The following is a 25,661-nucleotide window of genomic DNA, read 5'->3' as shown; positions in this document are numbered from 1 at the left end:
TATACCAAATTGTCAGGTGGAAATGAAGCTATGGTGTCAACATCTGACCATTTGCTGTAGTTTCAGTTTCTTGAGTAGCAGTCGAGGTTCATGACCAACCTGTGTCTGCCGTACTGCAGCACTTATACTTACGTATCTAAAACAGCCCCTTTCTTGTGCAGAAACACTGATAAACCTGATAGATTTTATGGAAAAAGTCAATTTTTTAGAGAAGAGTCTCTGTAGCAAGAATGCCCCCTTGCGATTTTCTTTGTTTGCACATTCTTTAACTTCCTGTCAATTACTGCTGTTTAGCTTTGAACAGTGACCACAACAGATGGAAGAGTCTTAGTTTCACTGTTGTCACCTGGGAGCCCGTCAGCAGTCGCTCTTGTGCTTAAAGGGACGCCTGTCTCAGAAAACAGCTGCTTCGACAGAATTTGACAAGTGATTGCTCTCAGGGGAAAATATTGCAGTCTGTCTAACTTGTGTACAAGGAAACCCTTATTTTGAGCATGTTTAATCAAAGTTTAACTGTCTTTTCCCCTTTATCTGATCACCGAACATCTGCAAGTAACTGCTGTTTCCGTTGCTGTGAATGCCACAAAACAAAATCCAATCAATTGTATTAAGGTGGTGGCAGAGATCTCAAATATATCTCAACACTCATGCAAATAAAACCAAAACGATCTACATAACAATACTGCAGGAATGAAGAAATAGTGAGAAAATTTGAACCGACCCTTTAATCACAACAAAAACTGCTGCAGGTTTAGCCAGGATGTAATATTTTTAATTTTAAGATCTGGCATTTATTCAATTGACTTATTTTAATATTGATTTCAAATTGTGATAAAAAATAAAATTCAACAACAAACACACATGATAAACAGGTTCTGTTTTTATCAGTTTTCTTCCTTTGCCATCTACTTGATGTCAGAAATAAAATTGCACATCGCTGCTGGTCTACATTATGACGTATTTTTGATCTGAAGCAGTTCAATAAAAATACAGATGTCTTAGCGGATTGTACAAATGAATAAAAAAAATAAAATAATTTACAAGGATACTCATGCACCTTTACAATACTTAAGTATGAGTGCACATTCTTATATGCAGATGCCTTTTGCGTGACAAATATTTCCTAGCAAAGTAAAAGCGCACTACTACACTGTGATGTGCAAGTCAATGTCACATACATACAATAATTAATCTAGCGATTTTACAAGTGCAAGGTCAACATGGGGCTGCATGCCCTGGTTCTGTACATGAATAACAATGTGGGTATACTGCTCGTGGTGTTATTTATTATTAGTGTTCTTAACGTGAGTACATGGTTTCTATTAGTGTTCTATTTTCTTCATGGTACATATCTACAATAAGCATCTTTTTTACATCCCTCAAGTATTAAACAATATCTTTTTGGTCTCATTTTAGGCCGATATGGAGAGTTAATAGAGGAGTGAAATGAGAGGTAAGAGTTGGCAATCTTAAGGTTTTCGCAAACCTTTTTGTTTCAACTTATCAAGCCACATTGTCAAGTATTCTTGAGAGACACATCCAACAAATGAATAAATAAATAAATAAAATTTATACATTTTACATTACATACAGTACATTCCCTTGAGTAAATACCGTATTTACACATGCTATCAGTGACTGGATGTGAAACAGCCTCTCGCTACAGTTGCACCATCTCGATCAGTCACTGGTGCTTGAATACAGTCATCGACTCACTTTGCTGGAGCCTTTACCCTCATTGACGAACCCCCTTCCCCTGGAGCTGTGGCCCCACTGACCCTGCCCTCCAGACCTTTCATGTGGGTGAGCGTGCCGAGGAGAAGAAGAGCCGGAGAAGCTAGATGGAGAGCGGCTGCGTCCCTGTAATGCCCCGACCTCCCGGAGCTCCTGACGGGAGGGGGAGGAGCTTTGCGAGCGCTGCAGGGAGGACGAGGAGCTGCGAGGGCGAGGAGGAGGGCTGTAGAGCATCCCGCTTCGGTCCTGCATCAGCTGAGTCAGACTGGCCAGGAAGTCTGCATCACTAGTGCTGCTGGCACGCACTCTTAACCTCCGTCGCCTGGATAAAAGAACGCAAGACAATATGATTACAATGCCTTTTTTATGACGATGCCTGCTCGACAAATCAAAGTTATAGTTTTTAAAATGTTCATAAAACCAAACCCTGTTTTTGACACTGATCAATTTCCTACTGCTGCTAATTCACATTAAAAAGCATTCAACTAGTGAAACACGTTGTGGCTTTTATTGTGAAGCAGAAGTGAGACGGGGATCATTCATCAAAAATGCAGTAATCGAATTTAAATATTGCAGAGAGGAATAGAACAAGATGGAGCAGCCAAAAAAAGCTGTTTCAGGTGACAGGCTGCACACGCTCCAACTCCTCAACAAGGTTATTACTCCTATTACTGTGCCCCTGCCCTTTTGTGGAAAACGATCTGCAACGTGTGCAGCATAAAATCAGATCACAGTTGCTCTTGGCATGATGGAGAAAGGCCAATTATTGTCATCTTTATTAAAACAACATAAACAACACAGACTGCACTGTTATAGTTCTGATAAAGTATCTGCTTGAGTGTTTGCTGCAGTATTAAACTGGAGGAAGGAACCACAGGTGTCGCCAAATCAACCAGAACTGAAATCTTAAGGATTAAAATCTTTAAATATTTTTAAAAAGCGACAAAGAAACTTGATGAACTTTGAGTAATGTGGATTAACTTATTACACATTTACAGCGTCATACCTGTTGTCCACACCCGGGCGGATGGGTGGTTTCCCAGGAGGTGGTCGAGGCAGAAACCTGCTCGTGAGTTGTTCGGGTAGAAAGGTGGCGCTCACAGGACGTGGGATCTTACTTTTGCTACCCGATGAGGAGGACAGAGAGAGAGGGTCTTCTCCTACACAGTCGGACCTCGATCCTCGCTCTGACAGGAGCCTGTCTCTCGGCAAAGCACAAGGCAGGTTGTCACAGGACAGAGACGGAGAGGGTGAGTGGGTGGGGGAGCCGGGGACTGGACTGCTCCAGCGATGACGCCTCTCCATGTTGAGGTCCCTGATTGGGGAGTCCAGGGGGTTGCTTGGATCTCGTACTGGGATTCGACTGAATCTTGGGGACGAGGGAGAGTCTCTTCTCCTAAGCAGAGCTGGGGGTGGAGAGGAGGAGACGGTGACTGTGCTCTCCACGGCGCCTCCTGCTGTGTCAGCGTGAGGTTGCTGGTTCGGCTCCGAGGAGCGATCAGGCAGACCAGAATCACTCTCTGGGTCTCTGTCGTTTGTCAGATGAGCAGCGGGGCCTTTGGCTGAGCTTGGCACTGGAACTAACTCCAACCTCTCTCCGTCTCTTAAGATTTTCTCCGGGAGGTTTTCAGATTCACCAGATGGGGCCTCTAGTGGTATTGCATCACTCTTCTCCTGTACAGGTGACTGTAACGCAGAGCTGGAGGACTAAGAAGAGTTTGATGATGGTTAGAGATTTTTTTTTCTTTTTTAAATGAAGAAAATTGATGTGAAGACAATGTACAAGAGCATGTCTGAATATTCAAATAAAGTACATAGGTCCTAAGTATATCTTAGTGTGTCTACGTTTCCAAGGGAATTGAGCACAAATTTAAGCAACACAGTGCTTTGTCAATAACATCTTTTCATATTAGTGTGTGTTGTATATATTTCTTATTTATGTTCCACACTATATATGTGAATGCTTGGTCCCCCCTACCTGGTCCATCTGGGGTCTTCCCATAATGACTGAGGGCATTTGTCCCAGCATCCCCGGCAGTCTCCTGTGGCCCAGTAACCACGTGCCAGGCATGGACATCTGTGACAGGACAGGACTGCTCGGCACCACGGTGGACTGGCCCTCCTGTGGCTCCGAGGGCTGGTTCTCCGTCTCGGCGGGTGTGTGAATCCCAGGCTTGTCCTCATGCAGGGCCTCACCTGGAGGCTTAGTGGCTCCGGAACCACTGCCTTGCTCTAGCTCCAGCATCACCCACTCCTGAGAGTCTCCCTCTTGGGGCACGGGACTGAGGTTGACGGCCACAAAGCCGCTGCTTGCTGCGCCCTCTTCTTGATCAGGAGTTGCTGTGTCAGTGTGTTCCTCATTGCAGGAAGGCTGATGTCCAGATTTTTCCCCAACTTGAGAAAGGACAGGACGTTGTTTGCCCAAGCTGAAACAAGATATTATAAGTGTTATGGGGAGTTTCTGTCAGTTTCCCCAATATATTATTTGCAGGCTCTCATAACCTTATATATTGTATTTTGTTGTAAACTGAGTACTAACTAGGCCTCAAGGAAGCGTTCAATGGTGGGCTTGGGTTCAGGTGCGAGCCTCTTTTCAAATGCCAAGCTCTGACTGTGTCTCATCCTCCGGAGCAGTGGTGCAGCCCGGTCCAAGAACATGGTCTCTGATCGCACCCGTCTAGGAGAACTCTGCATGGAGCCGGTGTTGGGGCTCTGGTTCCCCTGGTTCTGACTGTGTTCATCTTCACTCACCACCTGAGGAGAATAATGATGAAAGGGCTCAAAACACTGATATATTGCCTCCATAAGACCTCCATTTCTTTAAATGTGAAGTGGGTTTCTATTCAAGCCCAGGAGGAGGAGATGTAGTAATAAAGGTCGACCAGTTAACCATTATTATATTTTGAAGCAAAGTCAATGCAGTCTTTGGGAGATTTTTGTGCATGACATCCACTGCACTGCAGCTAATCTACGCATTTTAATGAACAGGGAGAAAAGCAGTTACATAAGAAGTAGGTAAGAACATGCTTCTTAGCATTTACAGTAAACTATGGTGCCCTGACCTTCCTGATCATCGGCGGTACATGTTTATGGTTCCGGTTGCGGTCCATCTCTTCCCATACATCTGCACCAGGGGTGGTCGGTGTGGGGATGGGGGGGCAGTTGTCAGCATCGCTGAGGCGCTCCCCTTGCAGGACATCCTCTGTGTTCTCCCTTTGCAGCTCGCCTGGCAGCACTGAAGCATTGGCCATGCTGTGAAGGAGAGGGAGAGGTCACCCTGCAGCTCATTTCCACAGCACTATTTTCTCAGGGATCTCTGACTGTGCAGAATTCCAAGTCTAAAAAAAGCTGTAGCTATATATGTGAACACATATCCAACAGAGTGTGAAGGAAGTTTGAATAGAACAAGTGAAACTGTAATGAGAACCAATTAATAGAATGAATGGCTCAGTAGTGACTGAGCGTTCTTTAGCTGTAAATACCCCAAGTACGCCGGTGTGAGGCGAGTGAGCTGCTGAGCTGTGGTTGTTGCGGCAGTGATGGTCAGCATATCCTCAGAATCACATTTCTCCCAGTCATAAGGGTCATTCTCCAGCACGTTGTGGCTCTTCATAGCATTCTCAAACACTGACATCAGGAGCTGTCACAGACAAACCACAGGCGTCAGCATGTGACAGCTGAAGAGGAATAAACAGTGTGTGCAAAATCTGCAAAACAAGAGATGGCCAACCTGATAGTCTGGCTTAGTGAAGTAGTCCAAGGTCAAGATGTGATCCAGGAAAGTACTAAACTCTGAGGGAAGGTGCTTAAGCATGAGTCGGTGGTCATATGTATCTTTTAGATTTCCTACTTGTTCCTGAGAGCAGACAGGGGAAAAATAAGGGTCTGAATGTTTTACATGCCATGAATTACAAACCTGTACAGACTAATATAAAGAGGCACATACTTTGTCTTTGATTTTCCTCCAGGGAAGCTGACCAACCGTGAATTCAACCAGCATGTAGAAGAGGGACCATAGGTCGTCATGACGGCCCATTTCCTACAAATTAGGATACACAAGTGTGAGTAATTTTAATGGTAAAATCAATAGCCGTTTTTGAACAGTGCTCACCTTATTCTTGTGAGCATTGATTGAAGCATATCGCACGGTTCCTCTGAAGCCTGCAACAGGACGAGGCTGAAAGAGAATAAAGATTTATCTATACATTTTATTTTAAATGCAACTGGATTTGGTTTTAGTCTTAAAGACGTTTCCCAGTTTTGGGATGGTCAAACATTGATGTCACATTGAGGGTCATCAAGGTCGCAGAGTGCTCTTGTGAAAGTTGTCACATGAAGTATATTTTTTATTCGGTGTGAAATATGTACATTTGTGTGATGCAGTGTTTCTAGATATCATATCACCTGGATGACTCCATAGTGCTGTAAGAGTAAGTTATATCATGCAATATCTGATTTTAATTTCTTTTGGATCTTTTCTGTGTTAACACGCCAGACCAAACCTCTAAGAGTTGAGAGAGTATGATTTAAAAGAGCTTTTCAGATGTTAAATAGCCTGCGGGATCTTTGATTGAAAAAGCTAAAACATAGCTTTAGGGAAGCTTACACAGAGTACTTACTGGACGGACTTCCTGGCTGGAGTTGGTAAACTGGCGGGCCAAGCCGAAATCAAGCATATAGCAGCATCTGCAGGTACTGGCTAGTCTTCCCATTGCAAAGTTAGACTACGATTTTAACAACACAGAAAAAACACAAGCAAATAAATGGTAAACTCAACTGACACATAAAACATATAAATAGACAAACCATCAAGATTCTCAAGTCAACTTACGGGTTTAATGTCTCGGTGCAGGAAGCCTACAGAGTGGATGCTTTCGATAGCCTCTAAAATCTGCTTGCAGAGTCTCAAAGTCGTGGAGACGGAAAAGGTGCCGCGGGACATGGTTCTGCGCAAGTCTGCCAGATTCCTCCCCTTAAGACGGGAAATCAGCATTCAGCATGTCACAAAGATGATGCAGACTGATTTGGTGTCAGCAGCAATTAAATTAAAAAATGACAGAGATTGGTAAAAATCCTACCTGAAGTTCCATCACCACATAGTTAAAACGATCGTTTCGGCCACAGCCCACAAAGCGACACACGTGGTCTTTGCCTGTCAAAGAAATATATTGATATATATTTTTATATATATAAACAGGTAGACTGGTTTATCCCTGCTGGCCTTGCTTGACATAGACAAAATCTGTATTCGCCATTTGTTTAAATTTCTCGGCACTTCTATTCAATCTATTCATACTGTTCCAGACACTAATGTTGGGTATAAATGTGTTGCAAACGCTGATTGTGTGATGTATTAAAATCACTGCTGGAATATTTCAGATTTAGTTAAAGCTGCAGTTGGTAAACAGCAAAGGTTTGGAAGCAGAGTGAGACCTCTTTATGTAGCTCTCCTCTCTCTGTCCAGAGCCAATAGGAACGCTCTCTCGCTCCCTCTCTCTCCCCTTTAAGTCTGAAAACAGAGCCAAGAGGAGGTGCAGAAGTCCGGTTTTCTTTCAGGACACTTGAATTACTATATGATAAATTATTATTATTATTACTTTGCCCAAGAACAACAAGAATAAGTCTACTACTAAATGAACAAAATGCACCATGATGTGGGGAGTAAACAAAGTCTTTGGGAGAAACTTTGTTACTTTAGCCTGTTCTGATCACCAGAACAAATCCAAATTTAAAGTTTTTTTATTCACTCAAACGTTATTTAATTCTTTAGAATACATTGAGCGGTCGACACTCATTTTTAATGATGCTAAATTAGTCTCCTCTCTGTTTATTTTTGATTTCGAAGTGGCATTATCAACAGCTGCAGTTTAGACCAAACGCATCTGGACAATATTTAATAGACTTAAAGGGACTGCATCACCAGTCGGACGCGGTTTGCTGGTATTAGCCCTATTTGGACGGATCTTGTCTGCCGCAGTTTCCGGTCTTCTCATGTTGCTTTTACTGGGTGATCGCCACCAAAGTGCAAAAAGAATTCATTTACACACTTCTAAGAATCTACAAGTGAAGTTTTGTATTTGTACATGGGCATTTACATGTCAAATTAGTATATGAAAGTGACGTTTATGAGCGAAAGCAGTAAGACTCCAGTAAGACTTTACGGTATATTTTGGAGCTGTTAAAGCATGTCATTTTTATTGTGAAGGACTGAAGTATGGCGCTGGATGTTTTGACAACATAGATGTTAATCTGGACAACCAGCAGCTCCCACTGTTAACGGGGAGGAGATCGGGGCTACAACCAATCACTTCACGGAAACGTGACGTAGCACTAAGAGTGGGGCACCTCACAGGTTTGTCTGGTTCCCAGGATAGGGGACAGCATCACTCACCTTGAAGCTTCTTTAGCACAGCCACCTCCATCTTCAGCACCTGTTTGGGCTGTTGAGCAGACTCCACCTTTAAGGCAACAGTGGCCTGGCTCAACTGATCCAGAACCTCATAGATCTCCCCAAACCCCCCTCCACCTATCTTCCTCGTCTGAAAAGGAAAGGAACATTCACTGTCAACCCCAAAGTGTGGTTGCAGAGAACTCATTGCTCTTCTATTTCTTGATTTTGTGATTTCTCTTACCACTTTCCATCTGTCTCTGACCACGTCTGCCACTGACAGGATGTCGGTGTGCTCCCCTGCCCCACTCATCCTCCTCCTGAGTGCTTTTCAGCTACAGCCTGCACCTGGCATCAGTGACGCAAGCCCCCTCACTGAGATCAGGGAACGGATTTTAAAAATTCACATCAATTTATCAAAAAAAATTAATAAAAACAAATCACTGCACAGCATGCATGCAACTGGGGCGTGCAAAGGGATGGGAAGAGGAAGCAGCGTTACTTGTTACATATCAGTATGCATGACAGAAACAAGTGCAGAATACCATTTAAACAGCTATTTTAACACGTCTTAAAGGCTCATGAAAATGCTAGACGGTCACGAAAAGATAGCAGCTAGCATTATTTGACTCTGAGACAAAACACTAACGTTACCAGGACTATGGCGGCATCATAAATGGCCATAAACCGGCGGTTTGAGAGGATTAGCCGTTGGGAAGCTAATCTAGCTGTGGGTGACTGCGGCTCCGGTGGTCCCGTAAACGAGCTAACTAGCATGTTTACTAAAATAAACCGTTAGATAGCAAACTTCTCTTGACCTCTTCTTACCTCGCTTCGTTGCACCATTGCGTTCCCAGTTAAAATCCAAACAGTCCCCATGCTCCCAGTCCAGCTCATTCCGAGCAGTTGTTTATTTTAGAAATGAGACAATGATAATGGTGATGGACCATTGCTGACGTTAGCTCGAGTTAGCTTGATTTGCTAACAGAAAGGGGGAGTGTGCCCCGAGCTCTGCCTCGCAGTGGCGGCGGTGACGTCACAGCGCTAGTTCCTGTCCTGATAGTCCGCAGACTCTGCGTCCCCTGATGGAGCAGCAGCAGCAACACACACAACCGTCTCTATACGTTATACAATCTATTAGCGAAGCAGAACAGTCTGCACATGACAATATACTTTGGAGCTCTGGGGGGAAATGACAACTATTTCCACATTCAAAACAATCACTTAATTAAATTGGAAGCACGCAATGTAATTCTCTACTTTGAAAACAAAAAAAAACAAAAACGTTTGGATTGTCCATTTATTAAGTCTAGAAGGAAAATTTCATATCCATAAAGTTAAAGGCTGAATATGGAGAATAGGCAGAACTACCATCTAGTGTCTCAAGATCGTAGTGGCAACAACAAAATATAATTCCAGCAGTCAGGTTGCCAGGTTAGTCAGACCCGGTCCAGTTGCCTGAAGGAGACTGGAGTCTGTTTGAGCCTGTTTGAACCCATTCCTTCAGAAAGGCAGACGCGTTTGACTGACAGTTAGCGTTAGCCGTTACAGCTAAGTAAACATGAAAGTTAGCTTACCGATCAAGGAGAAACGTAGCCATTTGGGCGTGCATTTTAATGCAGTTGAACTCCTTTCTCTCAGTCCATCGAGTGGATGCTTGGCCTATATTGACTCTGGTTTTTGGCCATCTCTGGATACTAGGTTGCTGGGACAAATATGCAGCTGCAGGACTTGTAAACTCCATTTCCCCCAGTGCCAGACTACAGTAGCTGCGCCAAACAACAGAAAAAAAACCTGGCAATTGGCTGGTACAATGGAAACAGCATGTGAAGTCATTGTCAAACCCATAAAAAAATAGTTAAAATATAAATTCAGACTCAATTTTTTTTATTTTTATGGAAAAGCAATACTTTCATTCTGTACCCCTCAAAACGCCCCGTGGGTCCATTATTATTGTTATTCTTATTATTCTTATTATTCTTATTATTCTTATTCTTATTCTTATTCTTCTTCTTATTATTATTAAATATAGCTTTTAATAAAGATTCTACATATTCAACCTTTACATTTTCAAAAATCTCAGCCAAAAATCCCTTCGAATTTTGGAATCATTTTTGAGTCTATCCATTTCATTAATTATAAGAAAAGTATACTAAATTATATAGATTTATTTATTAATCTATTTACTTTGTATTTATTGTTTTATTATTTATTGTGTATTTAAGTACTCTTTATTCTTAAATGTACTTATGCCATCACAATGTAAGATTGTTATGTTCAGTGAAAGGAAAAATGACTGCCATATAAATATAAACAGTAAATACACAATATATATATATATATATATATATATATATATATATATATATATATATATTGTATATACAGCACACTGAATAGAGGGAGGAACCCTGTATTTGTGAATGTTAGGAAGATTTATCATTTTTATATTGTCCATTGTGTACACACCCAGAGACAACAGATGGAAACTAGCATTCTGCTATATCTGGTGCAATACATTAATTGTACACCAATAAATAAAAAAATGTCATGCATTCAAGGGTTTACTTAAATAGCCTACAAAGTATTATCAAAATATACTTAAACTGCGAAAAGAACTGATGCATAACAGAACATTTGAATATAATGTATATTATATTAATATTTAATTATTGTAATATGACTTTAATGTTGAAGCTGGGGGCTTATTTCATACTATACTCTCGGTAGCTTGTGAATTTTACCAATCTATTAATAAAGTCTTATTTTACGCAAAATAATACTTCACAATTTATGTGTATTATGTGTATACTATCTGAATCTGCAAAGTAACGTAAATAAATGTAAAGGAGTAAAATGTTTGCCTCTGAGTGAAGTTGAAGTATAAAGTAGCATAAAATAGAAATACTCATGTACCTCAAAATTGTTCTTGAGTGACACAGTGGGGTCTGAAAAAAGGTTGAACCTGGTTCAAACTGCAGTGTCATGTGTCAAAGTGCTGCACTGACACATCAAATCTGAGCAAACACTCTCCAGCTCCACACCGAGATCTGCTCGTTCACATCCCTGCTGCGTCCCAGGGCCTGGTGGGTGTGCAGCCTGATGAGGCACAGATGCAACCCTGATACCACACTTCACCTCCCGTCAGCCGCGCCTTGAGATTTCAAGAAAGTAGCCCAACCTTAACAGGCCCCAAGCATGTGAATGTTTGCTTAATTTACTGTTTGCATCCAGGTTGAGTGTGAATTTTCCTCCCTTGATTCAAAGTCAATATTTTCCTTCCTTTCCAAATGTGAATTTTTCATTTTGTTTACTAATCCATTTGCAATAGAGCTGTAATGACCACAAGGTGGAATGTGAACGCAAACATCTGTAAAACTTATTAACATGTTAAATATAATTGATGTATTTATTTTTAATATTGTGGACACAAGCGTGCTGTTTCCCCCCTGGGAATATGCAGGTTATATGCCATGCTTTAAAAGATTTTTAAAAGGTAAAGACAAATACATTTTTTAGATTCCTATTCCTTTAATTTATGAATTAATTAACTGTTCCTAACAGAATTATTCCTGGCAAAACTGGCCAATTTAGAGTTTAAAGTGATAAGTACTTTTAAGTGACTATTCTATATAAAACATAATGGAGTTGGATTAATTAAACAAGAAAAAAATGAATGCAATTGCTCCTATGTGTGATCTGTTATTCGGGTGTTTGTTTTCTTGTTAATTATTATTTATTCTGTTTTATCTATTTTACCTTTGACATCACATGCACTAAATTATATCTCAGGATTAAATAAACGTTAGATGGATGAATAACAGGGTCTCTTTAAAGTATCAGGGTCGGGGGGCTGCTTGGACTGGACCTCAGTATTTCGACAGTCCTGGGCGGCCCCGGTGCTCTAACCTTGTGATGAGCTGCAGCTCCGCTCTCCGGGCAGCGCTGACAGCGAAACAAACGCACACGGATACAGCGTTGGGAGTGGCCACACAATCGGATTGGATAACAGGATGTGAGTTGAGCTGTTTTGGGGTGAGGCGGTGCGTTCGGGGGTGCACAACTTTCTGCGTGTTTGCGCAGTTTCGCAGCTTTTCATACACCCTGGACGAAGCGAGACGCAGCGGGTTAAGATCTGCGGGGCTCTGCAGCCAACGTGTGCACATCAGCGGAAATACCAGCGCAGGCCGCTGCACGGCACACTTTCCACACACACACACCGTCTCATGTGTGGTTTTACTCGTTGATGCGGGGAGAAAGTTGTGGACATCCCCCCCCTCCCCCGAAGTGCACGGTTTTACGCATGCAGAGGCGTTAATAAACCTCTCCAGACCTGTCCGTCCGGATCTTGGATTATGCGTTCGTGGGATTTTAAAATCGCCTCTTCGCCATATTGTGCGCTGTGAAACTCGGGGTTGGAAAGTTGTCAAAGAGTTATGACATTTGCTGCGCACAATCCCTTTATGGAGCTGCATGCAGTCGACTTTGATCGAAACCAAAGTGACTCCATGGAGCTGGCCATGGAGAGCCCCGTGCACCTCTGATAAGGTATAAACACTGTTTTAACTCGTGCTCACTAATCTGCCATGTTGCCTAACAGTGCTCACGCTTCCTTATTGCTTTTTTAAAAATATAACATTACTGGCTATCGCTCGGGTGATTGCACGAGCCCCTTCGTTTCCTGTATTTCTTGTTATGCCTAATGGCAGCTACACAGCCAGCGTCTCCTTGTTGCTGTTGTCTTCTAAACTTCTCCAGCTTATATTTACGCCCTGCCTGCACGCATCTGGACGTAAATATCGAGGTTTAACTCACAATCAACACACTGTGATTTTCACTTTACTGACTGGGCTAGTTGCTCGTGTAGGCCTCAGTTTCCTCTTTGCTGCATGGGAGTTGAAAGACTACTGAAAACTTTGTGTGCTCCTCTACAGAGAAAAAGAAAGTGTCTAACCCTTCCTTTCTCTCACAAGGTCCGGCCCCATAAAAGAGGATGAGAAGAAAGGACTGCAAACTTCAGATTTGATTCTGGAAGGAGGGTTGCATGCTCCCCACCCTGCACTTTCCTTTGGGATTTATATTTCCTCCCAAATACCTCGGTATACACAATCAAACAAAGAATTCCTCAACCACAGGCAGTGAAAGCACACTACAGAGGCGGTAACATTTTTGCACGTTCAGAGATCAAGATTGAGAGCTCCGACTCCAACGTCACCTTTCTAATTTCACTATGAGTCTTCCTTCTCAAGTAAACGCAGACAAGAGTGGCAAGCATCGTGCTGCAGCCATGAAAGAGCCTGTGCAGCATCCAGGAGAGGTTTATTATGGTATGGGACCTCCGGCTTTAGAGTCGAGCCACAGTGACTCTGCTAGCAGCTCTGGTGTTTACAACCCTGAGAAAGGGCCCCAAAGTTTACCGCACTATCAACAGGCTGCTCCAGTAAAGTGGATGCACCAGGACTCCGTACAGGCCCCCGGCTGGTCACAGGAAGCTCCTGTTCCAGCCTGGGGGCAGAACTTTGGCCCCTATATGAGTGGAGTGAATGTCAGGGGTCAGATGGCCTTCCACAAAGGAGTCCATGAGGGTGTAGCTCTGCCAATGGGGGGAGAAAATCAACTGCCAGGACCTGTTGAGGTCTACAGAGATGCCACCCAGGCTCCAACTCAGGGGAGGGGGCTCGAGTGGGAGCAGCACGCTGCGGCTGCAATGCACCAGGCTCAGCTGCAAGCTTATCAAAACGCCCACAAAGGTGTGGAGCTACAGGGTCAGCCTCATGTACCTTCACACACTTTGCAGGGGTCCATTCTGCAACCCTTCCAGACAACATTTAGGCCCAGCAAGCAACAGTTTTCATCAGGTTATTACTCTGTGTTTCCAGGAAACAAGGGAATGCAGAGCCTGGCGTACAGCGAACAACCGAAAACTCAACAACATCTTCTACACCAGATGCAGCAGCAGCAGCAAATGCATCACCATCACCAGCATCAACAACAACAGCAGCAGCAGCAGTTGCAGCAGCAGCATCACCTTCAGTTGCAACAGCAGCAACATTTGCATCAACAGCAGCACCAAATCCAACACCATCAAATGCAACAGCAACAACTGCAGCAAATGCAGCAACAGTATCACCAGCAACACCAGCAACAGATACAGGAGCGACAGCAACAAATTCAGCATATGCAACAACAACAGCAGCAAGTGCAACAACAAAATGTGCCACAGCAAGAAACAACGCAACCAGCGGTGCAACCAAAACAGCTACAAACTCAGAATTTGGTGACGTTTCAGCCTCCTAAGCCGGGTCCACCCGACACTGCGCCTAAAAAACAGGCAGCCCCTTTAGTGAAGCAGGATCCAGAGGCCCAAACCCTTGACACGTCACCCGTACCTGATCCATGCTCTGAAAAGGTCGGCACAAATCCTGCGGAGCCTTCAGATGCACTGCTGGCTGCTCCTCGGCGTTCGCGTCGCCTTTCCAGAGATGGACAGTCCCCGCTGGGACCCCCTTCGACAAACTTATGGCCTCAAGCACCCAAAGAGCCTCTACTATCCCTGAACGGAGTAGCAGGCACTCAGGCTGTAAAAGGAGGGGAAGTGACAACAGGAGGGGTCATCCGCAGGAGAAGGAGGGCGTCTAAGGAGATCAACCTGGAGACTCTGGCCCAGAAGGCGTCTGAAATGGAGTTCCTGCCAAATAAAATGGTCAAGGTTAAAAAACATCACTCATTACCCTGTTGCTGTAGTTAATTATTTAGTTTTGGTGATTTTACAGTCAAATAACCCCATGAATAGTTGCCATAGGCCCAGTATAGTTGAGCAAGAAAGGCAAGTGCAGCTTATCTGCATGTAAGAGCAAAATTTCTCATTTGGCAAAGTTGGCGAGCAGCTGCGTAAAGAGGAAGAACCCTGTTTCTATGCAGAACTTTCCTATGGTTGACATAATCCTTTTCTTAGGTCTGTTAACTTGATTCCTGCAGCTGTCAGGCCTCAGCTATGGCAGACTGTTTAACAACTGTGTGCACAGTCATACTATACAGGACATAAGGTATAGTGGTGCGACCTGAAAGACGGCCATTATTGGAGATTCTTCCCTTTGGATTTGAAAAGTTGCTCTAATTTTTGTCACTGTAAGAAAGACGACACCCTTGGTGTTGTTACTCAGGATTTTTAATGTTGACATTCTTAGTGTCACACCTACAGGAACTAGCTTCTTTATTTCCTCTTTAGCAGCTTTGTTTAACAGACACTAAGCTCAAAAACTAGTTAAACTCCGTTTACGTCAGTTTTTTTCTTAGCACAGGGATGTTTAGGACTCTTCCCTCAGGGGGTTATCAGGCTCAGGGACGGTTTTTGTGCCGAGTGCGCATGCTGGATTAACAGTTGGTGCAGCTGCATGTCTGCACACCTCCACATTCCTCAGGCTCCTTCCCAGTCATTCAGCAGAACTAGGGAGGGGCCGAGCTGTCAACCTGCACAGCTACATACACTCTATTACTCCTCAACAACACAAACAGGTTTGATATTGCTGCTGTATTGCAGAAGCCCATTTTGCCGGTTAGGAGATAAGATTCAAATGTCTCAACTCTGGTTCTCACCTTTTTCCTGAGGTATAAAACGTAAAATTGATTTTTTTTTGTTTCACGGCTACCAGTAGAATTTAGGATAGCTGAAAATTTTACCAGCTTGGCCAGACGTACCAGGGAGGTGTGTGCATTGTTCTGAATGCTGCGGATATATTTAGAAATAATAAAACAACTACATTGCTACTGCAGATCTTCATGTATTTTTTAAAAACCTGTTGTGATTAAAATCAATCAACTTTTGTTCAGTAAATGCAACACTTAAAGTAAAGCGGCTACTAATTAGCTAATTATGTAATTTAGAGTTGAAACAAATATCTTAAATATGGGGTTTTGCTGATTTTCTCAGTTTTATATCATTTTGAATTGAAAAAAATGCTTTGTAACAAGACAATTGAACATTAACATAAATAATGCTTTTTCACAGACTACACGATTAACCAAAGAATTGTTTATATATTAATATATAATGTAAATTATCTTAAATTGCAGCTAATAAGATCTGTTATAATATACAGTATCATTCAGGAAGAACATTATTTAATGTTGTGGATTGATTTAAAAATAAATCTGATTCCCTCTCTCTTATCATCTTTCTTCTTTTTATTTCTCAATCCCTTCTCCATTTCCTCGCGTCTTCTCCCGCTCTCCCTGTTACTTTCTCTTTCCCATCTCTCCTCATGTTCCTTGTCTTTGCTTCGGCTCCTCAGCAGGAAGATGGTTCTTCAGGCAAACAGACGTCTATGGTTCCTCTGGTGATCCCTGTATCGGTGCCGGTGCACAGGAGCCAAGCAGATCATCAGGGTGGCTGGACTCCGGGACGACTCGGCCAGGCTGAACGGCCTACAGGACTATCCGACCGCAAACCTTCTGTCATCGTGGCTCGTCGACGGTCACTCAGAAACTCCATGACTGAAAGTTTTGGCCAGGTTAGTATTGTAAGGAGGTGACATTATTCTGACATTCCCATATTATTAATTATATTTTCTGATTAAAAATCTTTAGTAATGTAGATATAATTACTAAGAGGGTAAAATCAAATAATATACCAGCTAAAACGGTTCAGACAATAAAACTTTACTAATGCTGCCTTTCACACCAGGAAAAGACAACACTTGAGATATCCAAAATGTAAGAAAATGTCTAGCCTCATATCACAATATTGATATAATATCAATATATTGCCCAGGTCTACTTAGACCCCATTAGAGTACATAACTACCTCCAGACCTCCTGGGGAATCTGTGAGTTCTCATGAATGCAAGTAGCTTTGATACCTCAGCCTGGAAAACATCCACTGTAACCAGTCTGCCATGTTTGTGATGTGGTTTAGATGATAATGTGACTCATTAAGTCTCCACAACAGCTCTATTAATGTGGGTGTGTAGGTTCACAATGAAGCCAGATTCAGCAAGTTCAGAATAAACTACTTGGTTCACGGTTATTAAGAAAGTAACTTAAACAGCAGCCATGTACGGCGAATTTGAAAAGCACAAGACCACTGACAGCCCAGAAAGTGGTGCTTTTGTCCAAACATATGTGGGAAAAGTCCATGTGTAAAGAAGAGTACATGTTACTCGTCTGTCTAGTAAAATTCTTGGTTGATTTGGCAACAGCAAACACTTCTTGAGTGACTAATTCATCAGAAATTCCCCAGAAGAGCAACTGGTATATCACTTTACAACACAAACAAACTCAAGTTGTTTCAACAAAGAACTCAGTCAATATAATTTCTAACTGCAATCCGATTACATGTGATGCACGGAGCAAGTCGTTTTCCACACAGCAATGGAGCTCAGTAAAGTAGGTAACCTTTTGAGACTGTCGTTTGCCGGTCTTCATCCAACAGTGTTTCATTACTGCCTGCAATATTTAAAACTTGCAGAAAAAGAGCCAGTTGAGGTGGTTCGGCCATCTAGTAAGGATGCCCCCTGGGCGCCTCCCTAGGGAGGTGTCCACTACATGTATACTCAGACAAACAGTATGAGAAAAATAATGTGTTTTTTAAACATTAAAGCATGTAAACATGTTTGATAAGAAACCTGAAAATGAGCATAATATGGGACCTTTAACTTGTTTTAGACTGATATCAGAGAAAACAAAGGTCTGATGAAACCCTCCATCTCCTGTCTAGGATGGGGAAAATGATCCAGGACCAGACGAAGATGGAAAATCTAAATTTAAGCGCAGACCGCGTCCTGAGCCGCTCATCATCCCTCCACACAAACCATCCACCTTCATCCCTCCATCCTGCTACTCCAGCATCACTGCCTACCAGAGCAACCTGCGCTCTCCAGTCCGCCTGCCGGAAAACCCCCTCACCCTGCCACCGTACACGCCTCCCCCCATCCTGTCTCCCGTGCGCGGGGGCTCGGGACTCTACTTCTCCACCTTCCTGACCAACATCGCCGTAAGCAACCAAATCCTGCCACCGCCGCTTACGCCCAAATCTGCGACTCGCAGTCTGTTGCGCTCCTGTAAGTCTTAGTTGTTGCTTCTCTAAGTATGATCTCAGGCAAATTCTACCAATGAAGCGTTCTCAGATATCGTCTAAAATGGAGTTTTTGTATTTGCAGCCAGTTCAGAAATCACACCTCCGGTTCTGCCTTTGATCACTGACGCCACACCTGCGAGCCTTGAACCGTAAGCACAGTCGCCAACAGACCTCTGAGGTTTTCAATATCTGGACATCACCAGAAATCTGCTTTTTTTTCCTCCCCTTGTTCAGGCGTATCAACATCGGGCAGCAGTACCAGGCAGATATTCCCGAGTTACAGGATCAGTCTTCGTCCCAGTTTGATGAGCACAAGGCTGTCCTGGTTTGGCTCCCCGTGGACGACTCCAACCTCAAACATGGTGACCAAGAGAGCAGTTAGTATCTCACACGCTCTTCTATTGATCATTGTTTTCTTTGCGTGACCTTTTTGTCACCGTCTCATCCACGCTAATTCTTTACAAACTGTTGTCATTTTCTCTTTTTTTTTGTAGTGGAGGATTTGATGAACATGGCTTGTTGCAGTGTGCTCAGGGGTGGAGGAACCAACCAGGAGCTGGTTTTACACTGTTTACACGAATGTGGAGGGGATTTCCTTGTAAGTATTGTGAATCAAAACCACTTGAGTAACTTGCTGCAGTTCAATTTATTTGCTGGATAACATTTTAATGAAATCAAATTCCTAAACAATGAGAGCAGCAGAAAGAATCGTTTGAATCGTGTGAGCGTTGAAGCACTCAAACAAGGGACAATCCCTGTAATTAATCATTTTGATTTTAAGGAGACGTTGGGACGTTTGATGCTCCAGGACCCAGTTTTCCCCAAAGGTCATCACCTGGCAGGTTATCACTACTCAGGTGAGTTTTGACATGACAGGAAACCAAAGCTGTTTAATGTGAAATCACTTCAATACAATTCTCACAGACTGCCTTGGTCTCTCTTCATCTTCCTCCTTCTGTCTCCAATTTCCTAACCTCTTTTTACACGTTTCCTCATTCTCTCGTAAGCGTTTAAAACATTAAATTGATTTATTTGCAGGCTCCGACTGTTGGACTGCAGAAGAGAAGTGCTACTTCAATAAGGGGATCTCTGCCTACAGGAAGGACTTCTTTATGGTGCAGAAATTGGTACGCTCGTTAATTTTACCCTTTAACGATTCTAAATCCATAGAAAGCGAATGTTAAATAAATTCAAATTAGATTAAAATGTGCTCTGTGTAGCATTTCAATACCAGTAAATCATTAGCACATTAATTATGAAGCATTAGTTTAATTGCTTTAAACAAACAAACAAAAAAGTCATTACTCTCCTGTGTCTGCATTTAAAAATATGAGATCAATTCATTCATTTATTTATTGGGGACATTAAGGACACATCATATTCATCAACATTCCTGTTAGTGGGCCAGTGTTAGCCAGATGGCTAATTTTCAGCTGTTGTCCTTCGCGGAGATGTTTTGAAACCAGAGCAACAGGAAGCGGCGAGACATTGGTACAGTAATACATCCACTATTCAGTGCATGTGGCCATGCAAGCAACATGAAGAACCGAAACAGAGCCAAGCAACACTGATTATACACTCTTTTTGAAGGCTGCAGAGCAGCAATAAGCAACGAGACATCAATTAAATACAACAATCGTGATAGAGACAGGGTTCCTACAAAGTCTTGAAAGTTTGGAAATGCTTAATTATAACAGTTTTTAAGGTTAGTAATATGCTTGAGTGACATTTTCATTCACATTTCTTGAAGTCAGAGACAAAACCTAGTTTGGAGCCTTATTTAACCCGCTTCCTGATGAGCTGTGTGGAGTTATGCCAATATACTTTAAAATCTTTTTATGAATAGACGAGGGATCATTCTAATGAATATCGACTTAAATTGGAATAAAGGTTGTTGTTTTTTTTAAACCCAGCCCCATCTCATGCCAGACCGGACCAGAGCCTGGTTGTTTAACATGGGCGCCAAAATGAAAATGACCTTTCACAGTTGTATTTATTAACAATTAAATGTGAGAATAAAGAGTCTGGAAGGTTTTAGTTATGGTACTTTAAAAAAGCTGTAGAACAAACCCTGGGAGTTCTGGATTAAAAATGTTAAAAGATTCAGTTACAAGTTAGTAAAACCGGGCTCTCTTCAAAAGCCCGGGCCTTGAGTCACAGGTTGATGTGTAATGGAAGTTTTCCTTCTCTTCCCTCACATCAGTTAAAACTTAATTAGTTCCCTATGTGCCAAAAAGACAAAAATCAGACTAAACGAGCAACATCCTCTGTGTGACAGGAAGTTAGTAGATTTATGGGAAATGTGCTCTTAATTCCTTAGAAAGCAACAGAACTACTGGTGTGAGGCAGAGGCTTACGCTCATTTTCATTTTTTTTTCATTTTGTAATAAAATGTACAGAAATGATTCAGAATTGAATTGTATGCATCCTGCACAGCAGCGTCACAGTGGAAAGGGTTAATTATTGATATTAAATTCTGCACATTTTTTTTTGGGGACCAATTTTAAAGGTGCAGACCAAGAGTGTGGCTCAGTGCGTGGAGTTTTACTACACATACAAGAAACAGGTGAAGATCGGTCGCAATGGGATTTTAATCTTCGGCCCTCCGGATTCACCGACGGAGAAGCCCACGGAGGCTGTGGTGGACCTTAAGGTAGCGTGGTGTTAACTTGTGATTTGTGGTAAAACATTAAAACGACTAAGTCAATGTCACAGAATGTGTGTGCTAAACATTGTTTTCATAGACGAGGAGGGTAGAGTGAGGTAACGAGAAAATCATTTTAATGCTCAAAAATATAATAATGCAATAATCTTGTATTTTTCTGGGGTGATTTGTTACAGAGTTCGCATCAGTCAAAACTGACTCAAGGAGAGACTGATGGAGACGACAAGAAGGATGTTCCTTACGAGAGCAGCCAGCAGGCGAGTGTTGCTCGGTCACTACAGGCTCATGACTATGTAAGTATTTCACTACATATTCTAGCATCTGAGAGGCAGCACAGTAACACAAACAGTGTCAACACGTAAGCGGTCATCAGACCTGAGGAGCCAGAAGCCTCAGTATGTGGCAAGTTGTGAGGCAGACTGTCCATCTGGCTGATGTATACCTCCGAGGAGAAGTGAGGGTCGGGGGCTAGCTTTCACTCAAGAGGCCGCACCCCTATTTATTCAACTTTAACCTCCAATGAAATAAAAACAAGCCTGGTATAAAAAAAAACTCACCCCCCTCAGTGTTGTCATGGAGATATGACCTAAATATACAGAGTAGAGGGTTTGTTGTACCAGGCCTTAAATAGGTTAAATGATGCTGTGAAAACAGCCTGTTTAACATGGGGGTCAATGAGAAATTGCTCTATTATGAAACCTGCCCCCTAATGGACACTCAGAATCTGACTTTATTAACCCCACCCAGCACAGCGAGTGAGGGGAAACGTTGACACAGACTGAGCTGATCAGTGTAGATAGATGTTCAAAACACACATACAGCGGGAAATACTTCACAGGCGTGCTGAGAGGCAGTTCATCGAATAATAACGCACCTCATTTAGACCACATTTTTATGCCTCCACGCCGGCGACAGCTAAGGCCAGAAACATTAGGTTTTCAGGATGTCCGTCTGTTTGTCCCTTTCTTGTTAACATGATATCTCAGGAACCCCTGGAGGGATTGTCTTCACATGTAGCACAAAAGTCCACTTGGACTCAATGATTGAACTAGATTTTGAAGGTCAAGGGTTACTGTGACCTTACAGAACACTTTTTTGGCAATAACTCAAGAATTCCTGAGCTAATTACGACAATTCTCACAAATGTCTAATAGGATAAAAATGGTGAAGAGATGAACATTTATATACAAAAGGTTTAAGCTCAACTTCACTGTGACATAATGTTTTGCAAAAAGTTGGTTGAATACTGAATTGCAGACACTAATCCTAAAACTGAACTGATTATATAGCTCTGCTGAGCTGCTTCATGACATATATTATGTAAGTCTGACAGTTTGGATGTAAACTGCAGCTTGACCGGTTAACGGAGGCAAACAACCACAAGGCGGCAACTCTAGTCTATTAACACGATCAGGTTTCAGAAAAATGGATGTGAGCAAAGAAGGTTGGGCCTTCTCTCCACTGATGTATGAAGTAAAAAAAACCAAACAAACTAAAATCTACTTATGTTTGGTGGTCCAGGCAGGGACAGTGCCGGTGATCAAAGAGCCGGACTGTGTGAATAAGGAGGCTCACCACCCGCCAGCACCTCACAGGCCTCGGGCAGAGCCTGCAGCAAAGAAGAGCAGAGCGCCAGCGAAGCCCCCGCCGGATCCTGACGCAGTATTTCCGTGCAAGAAATGTGGCAGGTACGTCAGAATCGTCACACAGATTTACTTTGTCTTCATTTATAACTCAGACTGTGATATGATGTTTTGATTTCCACTAAATGGTCCTTTCTCACCCTGCGATTAAACTGCAAACCGTATCTGATGTGTCAGTCACATGCCTCATGCAACAGATGCGATAATACACTTACTTTAATCTACCCAGCTGCACCTGCTCTGTGCAGGCTGGCGTCTCACATAACTGCGACATGTGGTGTTCAGGTGTTACAGCTGATATATTCTTTTAATCAAATTGCTGAGCTGTACAATACTTCAGAGTACCTCCTGGCAACAGCAGAAGGACCCCTGGTGGGATTCACTGCTTTAAGCCTATAGGATTATGAAGAGGCGGGGGCATTGTTTAGTGTATAAGGAAAGCTTCACACTGCACAGAAAGTTTGGCTGCTCCTTTGCTGCTTGACACTTGGAAAAGCTTGGACCAAACAGAACCCGACTTCAGAGTCGCGTGAACACTGTCTACCCGTGTGCACAGCGCTGCCGAGATGTTTGCGGTCTAGACACAGGGTTTTAGTTTTGTGCTAACCCAGTGTCTCTAATGTTTGTGAGACTTGTAGCTGCAGTGACGTGTCCATGGTTGCAGTGTCAGTAACAGGGCTCGACGGTAACAGTTGCCAGGTTGCAATTGGCAAACAATTTTTGGCCTTTGTTTGCCGTCACACATCTTGTCACAACAAGAACCAGACAACTGGCCTTTCTGCCGCTGCATCAGTTTCAGAGACAATTGTGAAGCAAATGAAGTTGTTTGACTTAGGGATGAACTTTAAGGTGACTGAACTTGTTCAACAACCATATTTTTTATTATGTCTGGTTTCCAGCCTGTTGATCTTTATGCGGGTCAAAAATAATGATTTTTAATAATGGATACAATTGAACATTATGAAACAAGTATATCATCAAAATCATATGAAGAGATACAGATAAAATAAAATATACTACAATGTGGCCTTGAAACTGTGAAATAATTTCCCCTGTTTGTTTTGATGGTTTTGACTGTGCTGAAAAGGGGTATTATGAAATAAAATGGGGAAATGGCGTTGCAAAACATTTTGAAGAAAATATATATATATATATATATATATATTTGCCAGATTCAGTAAACTTCCCTGCAGTAGCGTCTTGTAGCATTGTTCCCACTGGTCCTTTTAAAATCCAAGAATTTTGAATTTGAGGGGAAAAAATTGATCAGATATCGAATCGAATAGATATGGGTCAAAGTGCTTGAATTTACATATTTTGTGGAATAATAGAAATTAAAGTTCTTCTATTTTTTTACTTAATAGTAGTAAATATGTTAGAAGTGTTCACACTTTCAGCCTGTCTTTAATTGTCTGCGAGCTTTTGCTTAGCTTGCATTGTTCTCATTATAAAAGTTCACAGTGTTGTAACAGTAATTGACCTTGATTCGTGTCTCAAACTGTGGAGCCATGTTGGCTCCTTGGACCTGAGTAGGGGTACTGGGCCTGGAAAGTCACAGAAAAGTCCTTGAATTTGATGCTTAAGAAGAGGAGATCGCTGTAGAAAACTTTTCATTCTTGTATCAGATATACTGGCTGCATCTATTGTGTGTAATGTTACATTTTTCCCCCTGCACCACAGGGTCTTTTATAAAGTGAAGAGTCGAAGTGCTCACATGAAGAGTCATGCGGAGCAGGAGAAAAAGGCTGCAGCGCTGCGTCAGAAAGAGGAGGAGCAGGCGGCAGCTGAAGCTCGGGCCAGGAGGGCGGCGGTGGCGGCTAATCGGGGAGGAAATGGGAATGGATTGACGGAACAGACTGAGGTCAGCAGCCAGGAAGACTCATCTGAGAAAGAGGATGACAAAGATGAAGACTGGCATTGAGAGACAAGAAACCAATGAGGAGATGGATCGATGGGTAGAACAAATGGTGGAATCAAGAGAGGAAAGGATGAAAAAAAAGATATCCTGCCCAATGGAGAGCAGAACAAAGACTTCCTGTTCATGTTCACACTCCTTCCTTGGCTGACACTGGCTCCGTGTGATGGTCCATCCAACAGCCAGCCAGTCACACTCTTCACACAGTTTTGTATCTTTTAAATATTCAGAGGATGTTTATTTTTTGTAATGCACTTATCCTGTATGCTTCTGCTTTTGCCAATATTGCCTTTTTATATCCTTTATTTAATTGAATATATGTCAAAGAAATATTATACATTTTCATTGTGTGGACTTAAAGGTTATATGATATTTCACAAGATAATCAGGATGCCTGTTTAGCAAAAAACATCAAGATCAAAGCAATATTTGACTTTACATTAGCGGCCCTTTTAAATTAAGATAGAGTAAGAGCTGGTATTTATCTTTTTCTTAGGGAAATATTGTGACGAATTTTTCAGATTTCCATCAGATTTTTAGGGTTGGTTGCACACTTTTTTTTCTTACAACTAAGGGACCTTTGAAATTAATATGTACAAAAGAAGTGTATATGAGATGGCCATATATTTATGATAACTGCATTTTTGCAATGATTTTGGTAATATAAAAAACTAATCATGTCAGCTGCAATAAGACTTGTGAATTGAAAAGTTTATTAAAATCTCTACTGTTCTGAGAAGTGTCTTTATTATTTAGTCACAAAACAGTTTAAGATTGCAAGACTTTGTTGATCCAGCAGGTGGAGGCAGTGGTCCAGTATGCTGCAGGATATATTCACCCCACACAGGTTGTGTGATCTATTGAAATTTAGTTGTCTGTATAGATTAAGATAAACGTGGCTGAAATTCTTTGTGGAACCATTTCTTATTTTACCTCCTTAAATCATTTTGCTTAAAATGCCGTCCTTACATTTATGTCTACTGAGCAGGAAAGATTTACCACAATAAAATACAACCCTAAAGGCTCCTAGGTGTGATTCATTGTGCTAGAAAGGCTCCATTATCGTTTTAAGATTATGGGCTAGAAAGCCAAGTCTTCTTCAGATGAGAAGTGTGGTGAAATTTGGCATTGATCAGTGATGACATAACTCAGCCTTTTAAAGAGCGTGCTCAGTAAAAGGAAGTGTAGCCTGTCGCCCTCAGGAGATGAGATGCAAGCATACTAGCCTGAGATCATGGAGA

The 25,661-nt window shown here is 42.3% G+C and overlaps 2 protein-coding genes across 5 annotated transcripts; one reads left to right on the top strand and one right to left on the bottom strand.

Annotated features, from left to right (window-relative positions):
* Window positions 1-878: 878 nt before the first annotated feature.
* Window positions 879-9,061, bottom strand: ttbk2b (tau tubulin kinase 2b). Its single transcript, XM_083934145.1, has 15 exons — window positions 8,951-9,061; window positions 8,367-8,497; window positions 8,126-8,273; window positions 6,813-6,886; window positions 6,566-6,706; window positions 6,354-6,458; window positions 5,846-5,911; window positions 5,681-5,773; window positions 5,465-5,590; window positions 5,217-5,374; window positions 4,797-4,986; window positions 4,274-4,488; window positions 3,713-4,160; window positions 2,741-3,441; window positions 879-2,056 (listed from the first exon to the last, which is right to left on the bottom strand). The coding sequence occupies exons 2-15, from the start codon at window positions 8,433-8,435 to the stop codon at window positions 1,705-1,707; spliced, it is 2,886 nt and encodes a 961-aa protein (XP_083790271.1). The 5' UTR covers window positions 8,436-8,497; window positions 8,951-9,061; the 3' UTR covers window positions 879-1,704.
* A 3,113-nt stretch (window positions 9,062-12,174) lies between these two features.
* On the top strand, window positions 12,175-25,445 carry mideasa (mitotic deacetylase associated SANT domain protein a). Of its 4 annotated transcripts, XM_083934357.1 has the most exons (14): window positions 12,175-12,670; window positions 13,096-13,872; window positions 14,002-14,831; window positions 16,414-16,632; window positions 17,838-18,180; window positions 18,280-18,346; window positions 18,432-18,574; window positions 18,692-18,795; window positions 18,979-19,054; window positions 19,236-19,324; window positions 20,707-20,850; window positions 21,039-21,155; window positions 22,384-22,550; window positions 24,186-25,445. In XM_083934357.1, the coding sequence occupies exons 2-14, from the start codon at window positions 13,353-13,355 to the stop codon at window positions 24,424-24,426; spliced, it is 3,060 nt and encodes a 1,019-aa protein (XP_083790483.1). In that variant the 5' UTR covers window positions 12,175-12,670; window positions 13,096-13,352; the 3' UTR covers window positions 24,427-25,445. The 4 variants fall into 4 exon arrangements, with proteins under 4 accessions (XP_083790483.1, XP_083790481.1, XP_083790482.1 ...); XM_083934355.1 differs by having other exon boundaries at window positions 13,096-14,825; XM_083934356.1 differs by having other exon boundaries at window positions 13,096-14,831; window positions 18,432-18,559.
* Window positions 25,446-25,661: the final 216 nt, after the last annotated feature.

The sequence above is a fragment of the Echiichthys vipera genome (assembly GCF_963691815.1).
Source record: "Echiichthys vipera genome assembly, chromosome: 19".
Lineage (NCBI taxonomy): Eukaryota > Metazoa > Chordata > Actinopteri > Perciformes > Trachinidae > Echiichthys > Echiichthys vipera.
The sequence above is the reverse complement of the archived record's forward strand: the minus strand, read 5'-3'. Positions and strand labels throughout refer to the sequence as shown.